The 15173-nt window shown below is 61.9% G+C and overlaps 2 protein-coding genes across 4 annotated transcripts in view; both read left to right on the top strand.

Annotated features, from left to right (window-relative positions):
• The window catches only part of GRAMD4 (GRAM domain containing 4), a 66796-nt gene that overhangs the window by 25760 nt on the left and 25863 nt on the right, over window positions 1-15173 (top strand). The gene's annotated exons all lie outside the window — the stretch shown is intronic.
• Window positions 8-6232, top strand: LOC121040157 (uncharacterized). The gene is made up of 2 exons (XM_040490529.1): window positions 8-5420; window positions 5700-6232. The coding sequence occupies exons 1-2, from the start codon at window positions 4759-4761 to the stop codon at window positions 6073-6075; spliced, it is 1038 nt and encodes a 345-aa protein (XP_040346463.1). The 5' UTR covers window positions 8-4758; the 3' UTR covers window positions 6076-6232.

The raw sequence follows: 15173 nt of genomic DNA, 5'->3' as shown, positions 1-15173 counted from the left end.
TGAGTACCGGTGGGGGGATGGGAGGATGCCGTCCCGCAGAAGCGCACAGGCTGTTTGGGTTGGGGAAGCCCCGTGACCGCTGTCCCTGGGCTCGGTCGTGGTGGGGACGGGCCTGGCCCCGTGGGCACGGGCTTCCTGAGGCTCCCTCTGCTGCTCCACTAAGACCCGAGCTCTTGTCCGCACAGCTGCGACGTCGTTGCTCGGGGGTGAGGGGGACGCCACCGGGAAGGGATAAAAGGCTCCCTGGAGAGTCCGGTGCTTTCAGGGAATCTGGTGCATCATTTCCAGCACTTAGCTCAGAACGGGTCAGAGCGTGGCGAAGAGACTGAGACTGTCCACTCTGGTCTGTTTGCTGTCGCATCGCGGAGGGAGGGGGAGCCCGAGGATTTCGTCGTCAGGTGGCCGCACGCCTCGGGATCTGGGCCATCGGCGAGCTTAACCACACCTCCCCGCTGCCGCGAGCCGAGACCTCTTGCGTAGCAGTGGTAGAAACTGCTGCGGAGGCGTCTCCCGGGTCCTCGCACACACGATCTCATTGGACGTCCCGCCTCCCTCTGTCTCCCTGCTCTGCAGACGGGAACCGCAGGGCTGGGGAGGGTGACCTTCCCCGGGGAAGCCCTCTCGCCGGCGAGGGGTCGGAAGCAGGCAGACTCGCCCCGGCGCCCACGCGAGTGACCCCGCTGCGCCACGTGGAGCCTCCACGGCTGATGCCGCGGTGGCAGCTACAGCTGCCGGGACGATACAGGGAGGAAGGCGCGGCCTCCTGGCCAGGAGCCACCGGGTCCAGGAGGAAGGGTCCGCGGGCAGGTCCCCTCCCTTCCTGTCTCCTTCCGCGCTCCGGACCCAGCGGCTGTGCCCTTGCCGGCCCACGGACACCTCTCCCTCGGGGTCCACACACTGAGTGTCCACTGAGCTCTAGCCGTGGGCGCCCCTGCTCTGCAGCCACGTGGGGGCCCTCGCCTGCACGTGACAACAGGTGTCTGAGCCGTGGTGGGGAGCCCTCGGGTCCGGCCTCAGTGTTTTGCCAAAAGAGCTTCTGGTTTACTCTTGGGTAGCTCACGTCGCGAAAGCATCCACGTCAGTTTTGATAGCTGTGGGGTGGCAGCTGTGGGCACTCGTTTTGAACTAGGAACATTTCAGACAGACACAGAGGTAGAGCATCTCGCGCGCTCACCGTCAGCTCCAGCGAGAGGCGGCTGCGGCAGGCGGGTTCCCGCCAGCCTCTCATCCTTCGTCTGTATTTTCGGCAGGCAGTTCGTCGTGTTTTAAAAACGAAAGCCGTGAGTCTGATACTCACAACTGAAAGCATCAGGTTATCTTTTCATGTCGTCAGACCCCCGTCGTAAGCTCAGATTTCCCCGACTGTCTGCCGGTTTTTCCGCAACTCCGAGAACGGCACCCAGGCCCCGCGTGGAGTGGCTGGCGCATGTCTCCAGGCTCCTGTGTTGCCAGTTGTCTGCGTCTCTGCTCTTGGTGGAGGAAACCAGGCCAGCTCTGGCGGGGCCTCCGCCCTGGACCTTGCTCAGGGCGTCCCCGTGGACTCAACACGGGGCGCTCTCTGGGAGGACTCCCTCGGTGGCGGCTTCCCTGAGGTGGTTTCCGCCCTTGGCTGTCATGGCTTCCATCCGCCGTGCCCTGGACGTTCCGGAATGGTCGTTCCCGACCCCTCCAGTCGTCCTCCATTTACTCACCGACGTGGTTCTGAAAACCTAACTACTTGGTTGCTCCCGGGGATGGTTCGTATAAGCAGAGGCAGGATACATGCTTGAACTTTTTTCCTTTATTGTCTGGTTTTCAGAATAATGAGCTGATTCCCTACTTAGAGCATCTCCCAAAGGTGACCATCGAGGGTGTTGGGCTTTTGTGGGTTTTTCGCTGTCCTCATGCGATCATGGCCTTAAACACAGCTGACGTGTCTGAATCGCTGCTACCCGTCGGTGCCCAGATAGACCCACCGCTGGGCCTTGGGTGGTGCTTCGGTTTTGCTTCTGAGTCCTTTCGACGTCAGTCACTCCTCCGTGAGCTCTCTGGTGTGACAGATGCTCCAGGCTCTTCATCATCTCTTGCCCCCGTCCTGGAATTAGCCATTTCTCCTGATTCCTTTCGGTCGAGAGTGGTGTTTAGAAGCTAAATAAGCCTTCTGGCATACTCGCTGCTGTCACTGTTTCTAGATGTTTCCAGTGGGCAGAGATAGGGCGTCCTGAGTTCACACAGATCATTTGAATTCACATCCAATACCTGGGGTTTTCTTTTTTTTCCTTTAAAAAAAAATTGTGATAAAATATACACAACACAAGATTTGCCATCGTGACCATTTGACGTGCACCGCTTGTGGTGTTGACACGTTCGCGGTGCCACACGACCGTCACCGTGTGGTCAGCTTGTGAAACTGAAACCCTGTGCCCATTAAACGTCAAGTCCCCGTGCCCCTCCCCCAGCCCCGGCAGCCAGCGTCCTTCCGTCCGTCTCTGGGGGTTTGGCTTCTGCAGGGACCTCATGCAAGTGGAACCTACAGTGTTTGTGTTTTGGGGTCGGGCGTGATATCCTCAGGTTCATCCGTGTGGCCGTGTGGCAGCACGTGGCAGCACTCCCTTCCTTTGCAAGGCTGAGCGCCGTTCGGCTGTGTGACTGGACCACATTGTGTCTGTGTGTCCATCTGTTGACAGGCGCCTGCGTTGCCTCCGCGTTTGGCTGCTGCGAGTGCTGGTGCGCGGTTTTTCCCCGAGACCCTGTTCTCACGTCCCAGGGTCTTTACTCGACCTCATCAGACTGTTCTCTGATCTCTCAGGCTGAAAATCCTAGTTCTCGTGAGTGATTTAGATTTTTAGAGATGACTCTTGTTTTCCATTCACTTTTTATTTTGACCCGATTCCCGATTTGCAGGAAGGTCACAAGAATAACACAAAGAATCCCTGTAGTCCTTTCAGCCAGATCGTCCCCAAGGTTCAATTTTACCGTGCTTGTCTGCCTGTCTGTCCCGTTCCCAACCATCCGTCCATCTGTCCATCCGTGCGCCCACCTGTCCTTCCTCCCATCCACCTGCCTGTGGTCCTCTGCAGACGTGATGTTCTGGAGCTCTCCTGTGTGTGTTTCCTGAAAGCAGGTACTCTCTTACCTGCCGAACCAGTACCGTTACCGACCTCCAGAAATTAACGTCCATTCCACACAATTGTCTAACCTAAGGCCTTACTGCAGCCTCACTGTTTGTCACAGTGTGCTGTCCTGTAATTTTTAGCAGAAGAGGGTCCCCGGTCACACGTTACACTCAGGCGTCCCGTCTCTTCGGTCCGTCTCCCGGAGCGGTTACGGCCTGCCTTCGTGTTTCCTGGTGTTGGCGTTCTTGAAGAGTGCACGTCCCTCAATTTGGGTTTGTCTGATGTTCCCTCAGGATGAGATTCAGGTGAAGAGTGTCACAGGTGTGATGCTGTGTCCTTTTGTCCCGTGACACGTATTGTGAAGAGTTCTCGTTAGAACCAAACTTATTTTTGCAGTCGTCTAAAATTGCTTGCATGGTTGCAAGGTCCAGGCATATTCAGAGAAATCGGTTTCTCTTCCTGTGCACACCCCCTTCCTTCTTTTCCTCTATAGATAACCAGTGTCTTTTGATTTTACGGCTTATGCTTCAACTGACTCTTTTGTAGAAACAAACACGTACGTTCTTAACTTCCTCCTTAGATGAATGTTATCCCGGTCTCACTTTCTCCCATTTCCATTGCCTCCCGGAGGTCCCTCCAGAATGGTACCTAGACAGCGTCCCTGCCCCGCGTTACACCTGCTGTGTGGCTTTGGCGGGGTTTAACCGCCTGTGCCCTGGGTGGCGAGTTTCTTTCCTCCGGCCAGGTTCATAGTTTCAGGTGGTCCTTTGGCCGCCCCTGTTGAGCATCTGGCACAACGTCCTGGGCCGTGTGGGTGGAGGAATTAATTGCAGAAAAACTCGGTCGGGTTGGAATCTGCACAGGAGAGCCCATCTCTTCCTCCGCTGTTTCTTCCCACTCAGTAGCTGGGGGAGCAGAGCATGCACGAGAGGATATACAGCATCCTTGAGACCCACAGGGTGCTTTGGGTTGCTGCTGGACCGGCCTCTGTGCCCTGGCCCCGCAGGAGGGGTGCTGACGTGGGCTCGGGGGAGCTCGGGTCTGCGGTCGGCACCCACGCTTCTAGTCCTCGAGTCGGCCGCCGGGTCGCGGCCGGCTGCGGACGTTCACCCGTTCACGGCCTCAGCTCCCCCTCTGCAAAACGCCTACGTGGCCGGTGTTGAAACTCCATTCAATTATCTGTAGTACTTTCTCCCAGAAAGCAGACTATTGTTTTTTGTGGGGAGGAGGAAATAGCCCGAGTGTGCAGCGGCTTTCTTGGTTATGAAATATTGAACAGTACAAATGTTCCTGAGAGAAAATGACGTAGGGTGGAGACTGTGAGTTGGAAATGCGTCCCGGCTCGTGACTGGAGGCAGGAGCCTAAATTTGTTAAAGAAGTGCATAAGTAAGTTAAAAGCATCGTGCATTTGCATTTAGCCCGAGATGCATTTCGGTTGTTACTGCTTTTTAAGCACAAGCACCCAGTAAGCGGTCCACAGTTTCTCTGCCTTTCTCCACCTCCTGCTGGGTGTGGGCCCTGGGAAAGGAGATTCTCTCCGAAAGGGACTTGGGGTGGAATTTGGCTCTTGGAGGAAATGCTGATGGGGCCTCCGGGGTCTGGAGGCTTCCTGGTTGCCAGGCGAAGCCTGAACCTCCCTACCCATGCACGGGTTCTGTGTTGATGCGAAGGCCTGTGGAATCCTCCCTGGGGGGCCCACCCTGGGGTCTTGAGCCCCCATGGCGTAGGGACCGTGCTCACTGGGCCACCGACACCCACCCAGGGCCAGATGCATGTGGGTTCCCGGCGGACGCAGATGGGCAGACGGCAGTTAGCTCATGCAGAGCGTGGCTGGGCAGAGGACGCCCTTTGCTTCTGAGCCCCGGTGCGCCCCTTCCTGCTCCGAGCCACCGCGGGTCAGCGTGGCTGTCTGTTTCCCGCCTGAGAGGGTTTCACTCCCGTGGCCTGGAGCATCTCTCTCTGATGCCGAGACTTCAAGGAAGGGCCCTGGAGGGAAGGGAAGTTTCTGAGCAGCCAGTTGGGTGGTTGAGGGCAGGCAAGTGCTTTCTCACCCACAAAGTCCTCTGCCAGCAGGGGCTTTGGGAGCTGCCTGCTGCCTGCTTACGGTTTGGAGGGGGCGGGAGTTGTCCAGACGAGGTGAGGCCCCACTCCAGGCCTACTGGCTGCAGGGCTCGGTGTGGGGTTGGCCACGTGGTGGTGGATGTGGGCCCGCAGATGTCCATCTGGGAGTCTGGCGTTTCGTTGGTTGGTTTGACTCTGCTCCTGCCGTTAAATCGGTGTTGTTCAGCGAAGAGGAAGGCAGATCCGGATCCCTTCTACTCCCGGTGAGAATCTGCCCTTCCATTATGCGTTGCGGATGTTGGGCCCCGACTCCTCGACGAGCACAGAGCCCAGCTCACCCCGCCCCAGGCAGGGCCGTCTCAGTGCCCGGCTGAGCGCCCCGCCTGCCCAGCTCCTACTTCAGAGGAGCCACCCCCGGAGCCTGCCGGTGCTGGGCTCGCCCCGTGGGACCCAGGGCTACGGGACTCTTGGGTGGGGGGCGAAGTCAGGGAGCAAGCTCCAGCGGGCCTGCCCGTGTGGTGTTTTGACAGCTCTGTGTCCAGGGTCTGGCAGTGTCCCCTGACGGGCACTTTGGAAGAGGACAGAACCGAGCTCCGTGGGATGTGTTTCGTCAGGAGCCACGCGAGCTCTGGGAGCTTTCTCGTTGACGCCCCGCATTCACCCACTGAACACCTCACCTGCTCCCTGGGCGGTGAGGAGGCCAGAGGATGGGATCCCGCTTACGCTGGCGTGCCTGAGCTCCCGCGTGGGGACGGCACCTTGCCTTCCCCGGCCTCTGCCGCCCCCTGGCTGGTCCCCTCCTGCCGAGACCCCCAGGGACGAGGCCACGCCGGTCCAGCGGGCCGCCCTGTGACGTGGGCTTGCCCCAACTTTCTTCCAGCTCCATGTGGGAACTTCACGTCGCGTCTCCTCTACTGAGCCGGATTCTCGTGTGACAGAGTGAAGGTGGCCGGCGCCTTATCTACGTATCCCCATAGGTTAGGCTCGTGGTCTAGTGGTTGTGGGTGCTCAGTGCGTATTTGAACGGACGAGTCTATGGACGCATGAGTCAGTGGGTAGGTGAGTGGGTGGGTGGGTGAGTGGATGGATGAGTCAATGGGTAGGTGGGTGGATGGATGGATGGGCCGATGAGTGGGTGAGTGGGTGAATGGGTAGATGGCTGGAGGGTGAGTGAGTGGGTGAGCGGATAGATGGATGGATGTGTGTGTCTGTGGGTAGGCGGGTGGATGGATGAGTGGACAGACAGACTGTTCCTTCCACCGGGCACGCTTCTGCACATCCTCCCAGGTCCCGGCGGGCACTTCCCACAGCTCAGGTCCTCCAGATACGCCCTTCCCTGCTCTCACCCTGTCTGGTGTTTGGTCCTTAAGCATGTGTTTTATATGTGTCACATTTGCTCCCTGGTGAGCTCACCCACTCGGAAACTCAGGGCCTGGTCTTGCCTTGTTGGGGGCAGAGTCCCGGCGGCCCCCACCCCAGAGCTGTGCAGGGTGCAGGTGCTTAGAAAATAGCTCATTGCTGTGGGGAAGGGCTGGGCATGGTGGGCTCAGCTGCGGGGCACTCAGTGCTGGTGGGAAAGAGAGAGGGACCAGGGATGGGCACACACACACTTTCTGTTTCTGGGTCCGGGGCCCCAGAGCCCAGACCTCGGGCGGCCCCATGAAGCCACGTCATCTGTGCTGAGGGGCTGTCGGTTCCTGAAAGACAGCCGTTCTGGGTCAAAACCCCGGATGAGATCCTATTTCTCATTATTTTACATGGAAAGAATGTTAACCCGCTGCTTGTTCCCCCAAAACCCCAGCTGGTTTCCCCAGAGGGACCTAACCCTGCGGTAGGCCGGTGTCTAAGCAGCCCGGCACGGCAGGTGCCGCCCCCTGAGGGCCAGACAGCATGGTCGCTGATTCTTGGAGGTTGGTGGCACCACAGTAAGCGAAGTCCACGTCGGAGACATTGTGCGGGCGGAAGTTGCCCATCCCGAACGGTGTTTCTCCTGGAGAAGCTGAGGGCGAAGGGAGTTGTCGTGGGCGCTTTTTTGCTGGTCATTAAACGCAGCCCTCGGCGTGCCCTCGGCTTAGAGCCTGATACCTGGTCACTGTGGGGAGCACGTGGTTCTGCCTTCTAGAAAGGTCCGAGGCGATGGCCAGCGGGCGAGTTGGGCCGGCAGGCTGTGGGTGGGGAGGGTGCAGGCTGCAGGGCAGGAGGAAGGGTGGGGCGGAGCCTGGGGCCCCCAGGTGTGCTGCCTCCCACGTGGCCAGCCGGAGCAGCTTTCCCAGAGGTCTCTGTGTTTGCAGGCCCGGCCGGTGGGAAGGAGTTTTATTTAAGGATTATCACTTGATTTTTATTTCTGGCTGTGGCTGCGGCTGTTGGATTCTGTGCCAGGAGGACTCCTGCTTGAGAGTTCTACTTTTACACGTTTAAAAATAGCCTGGAAGCTGGTTCCTTCCTCCCAGTGACTCCCCTGGAGGCTGGGGCGCTGGGTTGGGCCGTGGCCCACGCTGTCGGGGTGTGTGGTGGGCATGGCCCAGGGCGTCCTCTCTCTGTCCCTCCGAGTCCGGGTGGCCGTGGGCTGGCAGTGGAGGAGGTGCCCGGAGTCCCCGGTCAGCTTGCCGACCCTGCCCGCCTCTCAGGCTCGGGGTGGGGGGCCCGGCGGGGCGGGGGCGCCTGCTGGACTCTGTGCGCGAGCCCTGCACGGAGCGCCTTACCACACCCTGCTGTTTTCGGGGCTCCGCGTCTGTGGCTCATTTTGCCTTGTCCCTTGGCAAGCAGCGGTCAGCAGTCTCTGTAAGGGGCCCCGAACGCCCCCACTAGAGCGGGACCTGGCTTGTGTGGACCCTGCCGCTGCAAGAAGGGGGCATTTGGGACGAGGGAGCCAAGGCTTAGAAAGTCTGAGTGCCCCTCAGGGCTCACCACACCCCCGGGCCTCCCCCTGCCCTGAGTCTGCTGCCCAACGGCTGTCACGGGACTGGGTGGCATCATGCCATGTGCCCGCCGCTCTCATGGGGGCCCCCTTGGACAGCCGTGCAGGGAGGGAATTCACGAATTCTGGGGCAGACTCCTGTCTTCCAGGCGCACCCCCAGGTCCTAGAAGGTCTGGGGATTCAGACTCCCTCCTCAGGGAGGCATTTGGGCTCCCACAGCCTCCCCCAGGCTTCCGGCTGCCCCCAGCATTCTGCTGCAACACCCCCGTGGCCACACCAGTCCTTGGAAGGGAGCGAATCACTGTGCTGGGGACCTCACTGTGTGACCCTGGCGGGCCCAGTGGTCTCTAACGAGGCCGCCTTTCCTGCCCCGCAGGGCCCTGACTTGGTGGTCTGATGTGCCAGGGTGTGGCTCCCGCTCCTGGGGACCCCGCCTGTAACTTAGCCGCTGGTGCCTGTGGACTGATGGGCATCTGGTCCCCTGCAAGGGTGGCTCCCACGGCCCGTGAGGCAGGCCAGGTGCGGCCTGCCCCCCACGAAGAGGCAGAGAGGGGCTCCAAACAGCCTGAGGGCATGCTTCACCAAAATGGCGCGGGTAGGGCATGGGCTTGTGGAAGTGTGGGCGACTGGATGTCCTCTGTGCTGGTAGTTCTCACAACGGGACTTCAGAGAGTCAGAGCTCTCGTGGTCAGGGCTGGTGGGGCACTTTTCCAATCCTGCTTCAGGTGGGGCCCAGAGAGAGGTGGGGAGGAGATGGGTGGGAGGAGGGGGCTGCTGGGGCCCCTGCATCTCCTGAGGGCCATCTGACCCAGGAAAGGGGTCCGTTCTGTGTTTTGTGACCTGTGGATTCCCGTGGGGCAGGTGGAAGGAGGGACCCGTCCCTCCCTCCCGGGGCCCGGTAGGGCCTCCTTGGACACAGTCTTGTCTCAGGAAGGAATGCGGGGCGGAATCCTGGCCCCCAAAAGTGTCTGTGCCCTCATCACCAGAACCTGCCACCGTGTCACCTTCGTAGCCCAAGGGACTTGTAACTGAGTTAAGGATCGGGGTGGGGGGGGGGCCATCCTGGTTACCCGGAGTGCCCAGTCTGATTAATTACAGCAACTCCTGCGAGAGGGAGACAGAGGGTCAGGGGAGATAGGACGATGGAGTCAACGTGAGGTGGTCCCGTGCTGAGACCCGGGAGCCTCGCGCTCTGGCAGCCGAGTGTCCAGGCCCGGGGCCCGGGCTCTGCAGAAGGAAGGCTGGTCGCTGCTGGAAAGACTGTGGTCTGGGCTCTGAGGTCAGAGGGCGTTGGGGTCAGAGGCGGCCCCGAGGGGAGGCTGGGTGGAGTGAGACCGGCTCAGCAGTTGCCACTCAGCGGGAAGGGAGGAGGGAGAAATCGATGGCCGTTGGGGGGGGGGGGCGGCGGGGGGCGGGTAGGGTTGTGCTGCTGTGTCCTGCGCCCTGTGCACTGTGATTGACCTAAATATGTCACCAGCTGGGGGGACAGGCTGGAACACCCACCCTCCCTGGGTCTGGTCGGTATTTCAGGCTCGGGGAGAGAGCCGCGTGGCCTTGCAGGGAGCTGTTCTCTCAGAGAACGGGAGGGAGACGGCCCCAAATGCCAGTTGGGTTTATTTATCCAGACATCTCTGTGCCGCCAGGCGAGGAGGCGCTGGAAGAGGTGGATGTCTTTTTTCCGGGAAGGGGGACCGGCAGATTTGCCTGGCTGCGTCCGAGGGTGTGAATCTGTGAGCCTCTGCCCCGCACTGGCTGGGGGGGGGGGGGGGCTTGGTGGCGCGGTGGTGAGGGCTGGGGGTGCGTTCGTCTCTGTTCCGCAGGGGGCCCACCTGACCCGGGGAGGCCAGGAGACCGAGGGGCAGTCCGGGGCTGAGGTCCCAAGCCTCCATCCTGGGCAGGGCAGGGCAGGGCCCAGCCGAGGGGGCTTAACCCCCGAGGGTGTTAAGAGAACCTGGCTCTTGGCTGCCCCGCGTCTCTGAAACCACCTGCGATGGTGAGTGTGTCTTTTTTTGCTCAGCGCACTAGCGGCTCATGGGGTGGAATCTGGGTGTCCACACGTGTCCACGTAGGCTTGGCCCACAGTTGCCACGTGGTGGAACCCAGCCACGTGTTGAGCTTCCGCAGGTTGGCCTCCTGGGGAAGGGAGCTCGGGGGTGGCCACGTTAAGTAAAGTGTGGTTTCCTGCCAATGATGCAGGAGGGGCTGACTGCCTGTGGATGGGGGAGGCGTCCGCAGCTGCCTTGACCTTCAGACGGAGCTGAGATACACAGAGGTATTGGGGGTGCGTGTGGGTGTTGGGATGGGAAAGCTCGAGAACACCCCAATCTGGGCACTTGTGAGGTGGCCCCCGGGGTACCTGACTTGGCCAATGGCCACTCCCCCTGGGGGAGAGGTGCCCTCACCCCTGTCCAGGGCTGTCTGCCCATAAGCACATGGTGGACAGGACCCCGTGGAGGCTCACCCTGAGGTTCATCCACTGGCTTATCCAGTGAGTCTTGACTGGGCGCCTGCTTAGACCAGGCCCGCCGCAGAAGGGCCACACTGCTCCGAAGCGAGTGCCGTGGGAGGAGGCTGGGCAGTGCTGTGTCGGCACATGGGGGGGCAGGGCTCTTGGAAGAGGGTCCCCGGGCCCTACCTGTGTCGGGCCCACCTCCCGAGGGGCCCAAGGGCCAGTGGGGAGCTGTGTCCAGGCCAGCCCCCTGGGGCCAGCATACACAGAAGATATGCTCACAGGGGCCACCTGATGCCTGCTCTGCCCGGGGTGCGGTTGCTTCATCACGGCAGTGTTCCCTCTGACGAAGTCTGGTGCATAATACGCGCACAGCGGGCGTTTGCTGAGGAAGTTGTGTGCGAGCAGGTGGTCTCTCTGGGCAGCTGGGCTTAGTGTGGGGCCGAGTGCAAGTCTCTGTGGAGGCCGGAGCTCCCGGGCCGATAACGTGCTAAGCTGTGGGTCCCTGGTCGCCCGAGTACCTCCCAGCCGGTGCCGTGTGTGCCCGGAAACCACAGGTGGGGACTCCCAGTCCTCCTGAGCCCTCAGGGTGGGTCCCCGGGAGCCCCGGTGCAGGGCTGGGGAAGGCTGAGGCCTGACGCTGCGCAGGGTGAGGATGTCCCTCGGGTGCCGGAGGCCTCGTGCCGGGGCAGCGGCCCCTCCCCCGCCACTGGTGTCCTCGCCGTCGGGCTCCCGGCCAGTCCCGGTGTGTGCGTCCTACAGCTGACACGTCTGCTCCCGCCACTGGGTGTGCTGCCTGAGAGCTCGCCTGCTGTCCGTTCACCGTGCCTTTCTTGGCTTCTTCTTGGGCCAGGCTGGGCCCTGGGCCTTCACAGACAGTAGACAGACGGGGACCGTGGGCTCGAGCCAGGGGATCCTGCGCGTGAGTGCAGACTTAGAAACGTGGTGTGTTTCTAGCGGTCACGTTTGCTGAGCCTTTATCTGTGGACCTGCATCCCCTCGAGGAATCCCCTCCCAGCACCCTGAGGAGAACCCATGTTGCCCACGTTCCGGTTAGAGCAAACCCATGAGGGAAGTGACAAAATGCCACGTTGAATGTGTGGGGAGCGGTCAGGGAGGTTGCTCTGGGAGGGGAAATGGTGCCTTGAGACTGAGTGGCAGGGAGGGGGCCCCAGCATGTGCAAAGGTCCTGGGGCAGGGTCAGACCGTGGGCCGACCTCTGAAAGGAGATCCCTGTGGCTTGGACCCAGAGAGCAAAGCCGAGGGAAGAGCAGTGAGACACAGCAGGTGAGGCAGAGTGGGGGGCATCGCTTTGGAGGGGTTCGCTGAGTGGTTGGATTTTATCGCAAGCCCCTGCCGACTTTTAGGCAGGACGGCGGCAGGAGTGCCGTTTAGAGGTGGATTGGAGGGTGTAAGGGGGCCAGTTAGGAACCGTAAACCTGGCTGGCTACCTCGAGCGGGGACACGCGGCTGCCTCGGCAGGGCCGGTGGGGCAGCGGGGCTCAGCTGGGCTTCCCGCAACCCTGGAGCTGGGGCTCTGTGCTCCTGTCACCTGCCTCCCTGGCCCCCTTCCCTTGCTGCCTGGCCCCCGTTGCCGGCTCTGACTCAGAAGTGGCTCTCTGGACCTGGGCAGGGACCACCCTCTCCTCTCCCCTCTGCACGGCCCCCCTTATGGGGCCTGTTCTGCATCCAGATTCAGCGGGTCCAGAGGCCTCAGTCTTTGGGGAGACTTAGCTGTGTGGGGGCCACCCTGCTTCACCCCGGGACTGAGGGGGTCCGCGTGGGAGCTGGGAGGGACCGCTCCCTGTAGCGTTGGCGTGTCCTCTTTCTGTGCGGGATCTTCTCCCAACAGGCCTCAGTAGTAGGAGGGGCCCGGAGGGGCCGGTGGGTGCTGGAGGGTGCTGGGCGCAGTTGCCCGGAGCCGGGCGGATCCCAGTGGGGTTAGATGCACGGGAGGGCCTGGCGCACTGCAAACGCTCACCGAGCAGGTGGACCCCGGCCCTCGCAAACCCGTGTTCTTCGTGAAATCCGGCGAGCCGCGAACAACCCAGGCAGGAGGTGTGGCCAGGCACCCTCGAGGCGGGAGGGTCTTCTGACCTTGGGCCTCTCGGCCTGCCTGTGTGCCGTCTGGACACAGAGCCCTGCCGTCACGCACTGTCCTGCTGCAAGCCAGTCTGCGCTTGGGGCCTCAGGCTGCCGTGCTGACCTTGGCCTGAATTTCGGGGGCTCGGGCTCAGCCCTGTGTCCCCAGGTCTGGGGAGGCAGCCAGGACAGGACAGGAAGCCTCTGGGTCTCCCCCGGTCCCTCCCTGGCCCCCCCTTCCCCCAGGCCAGCGAGGGTCTCACCATGACTGGCAGCGAGGGGCAGCGGAGGCCTGCACTCCCGCCACTGGTCAGACTCGGGGGGGTCCTGGCTCTTCCCCGGCTCCAGGCCGCACCTCCGATTTTGGTGAATTAGTCGGTCGCGTTTCTGCGTCTCAGGAAGACCTTTCCAGGACTCGAGCCAAGTGTGGCTTTTCCTGAGTCCACAGGGCTCAGTTCTCCTCGGCGCCAACCCCCCTCACCCGCTCACACGTGCCCCACGACGCCCGCCCACCCCTCGGACTCACTCCCTGAACGGGGCTGTTCTCACTGTCCGGGTCCCCAGAGGGCCGGCCTTTGTGTGGCTCACTTCTCTGTCACAAGTGTCCTGGTGCGCGAGGCCACGTGCTGGTCCCGTGAAGAGCGGCGAGATACCCGTCCGTCAGGGTGACCGCGAGCGCGGGCCTCCCCACCGCTCTGTTCCGTCTTGCTCGGGCCCCAGCTCAGCAGACTTGTTTTGTGACTTTAACTGTTGACTAAAAGGGGGAAGTGGGATCATCGGCCCCCAGCAGATGCCTGTGGAGGAGGCTCTTCCCGGGTCTCGGCCTCGGCAGCACCGTCGGCGTGGGGAGCCGTCTCTCTTCGGGACGTGTTCTCTGGGGGGGGCTCGTGGCCAGGCCACGGCACGTGTCGGGGGCTGCCGTGGCCGCGTCCCCGTTGTACCCGCCTCTCCCTGCAGGGCGGTCGGGGTGTCTCATCAGGTGGCTGTGACCTATTTGGATGCGGGCAGCCCAGCCCAGCCCCGCGAGGAGGCAGGTCTTCTGTCCCTCACACCTGTGTGGTCCGTCTATCTCTGGCGGGTGGCGACCCCTCTAGGAGACGATGCAGAGCCTTGAGAAGTGAGGGCTGGCGTCCGGGGGCAGAGTGGAGACGGCCGAGCTCCGTGCCATCGTGGGGCTGTGACGAGAGCAGGTCCACCGCGTGTCCAGCTCAGAAACGAGAGAGCCGTCTCCACCGTGACCGGGAAATGCAGGAGCCGAGGATTCTCAGGGGCACTCTTTTTTTTTTTTTTTTTAATTTTTTTTTCAACGTTTATTTATTTTTGGGACAGAGAGAGACAGAGCATGAACGGGGGAGGGGCAGAGAGAGAGGGAGACACAGAATCGGAAACAGGCTCCAGGCTCCGAGCCGTCAGCCCAGAGCCCGACGCGGGGCTCGAACTCACGGACCGCGAGATCGTGACCTGGCTGAAGTCGGACGCTCAACCGACTGCGCCACCCAGGCGCCCCGTCAGGGGCACTCTTGCATTTTGCTGTGATACGAGACTCGGCACAGCCCTCGAGAGTTGAACCAGTTGCCCGCGGCCAGCTGTCGCTCCCCAGGTGTTTGTGGGGGACCCGGTGGGGGAGGCGCTCTGAGGGGGGCAGAGACAGCCGGGGCCCGTGAGCCGCTGTGGACCAAATGTCTGCATCCCCCCAGGTTCGTGTGTTGAAGGGCTCGCCCTCAGGGTGGGCGGGGGGTGGGGGTGGGTTAGAGGTGGGGCCCCTGGGAGGTGGTCAGGGTTAGACAAGGTCACCCGGGTGGGGCCCCCAGCCCCCAGCACGGGTTGGCGCCCTTTCTCTGCATGCCGTGAAGACGTGGTGAGAAGGTGGCTCCCCCAGGCTCGGCGGGCACCCTGGCCTCAGCCTGCCGGCCTCCGAGCCCTGAGGAATCCGTCTGTTGTCCAGGCCCCACAGCCTGTGCTATTTCGTCCTGGCTGCCCGAGCTGAGACCTCGTCCTCGTTACACACAGTCGCAGAAGGGGGAGGCCTCACCTGTGCCTAGAAGCTAGCTGGCGGTCACCCCTGGGCACTGGGGGCGGCGCGGAGGCAGATGGCAGGTGCGGGGGCCTCTGTGGCCCGAAGCGTATCGTGTCTGGATCTGGGGGTCCGCCGTGTGCTCGCGCAGAGAGGCGTGCGTGCGCTTAGGGTCTGTGCACACGTGCGTGCCCCACTCCGTGGGAGTTTCCTCTCGCTGCTGCACCAGATTTCCACACACCGAGAGGCTTAAAATAGCCACTTATTCTCTTATAATTCTGGCGACCAGAAGTCCAGACCGAGGGTCCCACGTTGGCAGGGCCGTGTTCCCCTGGAGGCCCTAGGGGAGAAGCTGTTTCCTCGACTTCACCGGCTTCGAGAAACCGGCGGTCCTTGGCTGCCGGCCCCTTCTGCTACCCTCAAGGCCAGCGGCCTGGCACCTGCCTCTCCTCTCTCTAACCTCTGACTCTCCTGCTGCCTCTTGGGAGTTTACGTGATGGCAGTTTGGGTCTGCCGGGATAACCGGGATTCTTCCCATCTCAAGGTCCGCACG

The sequence above is a fragment of the Herpailurus yagouaroundi genome, unplaced genomic scaffold, assembly GCF_014898765.1.
Source record: "Herpailurus yagouaroundi ecotype Mexico unplaced genomic scaffold, PumYag 182, whole genome shotgun sequence".
In the NCBI taxonomy this organism is placed as follows: Eukaryota; Metazoa; Chordata; class Mammalia; order Carnivora; family Felidae; genus Herpailurus; species Herpailurus yagouaroundi.
The sequence above is the reverse complement of the archived record's forward strand: the minus strand, read 5'-3'. Positions and strand labels throughout refer to the sequence as shown.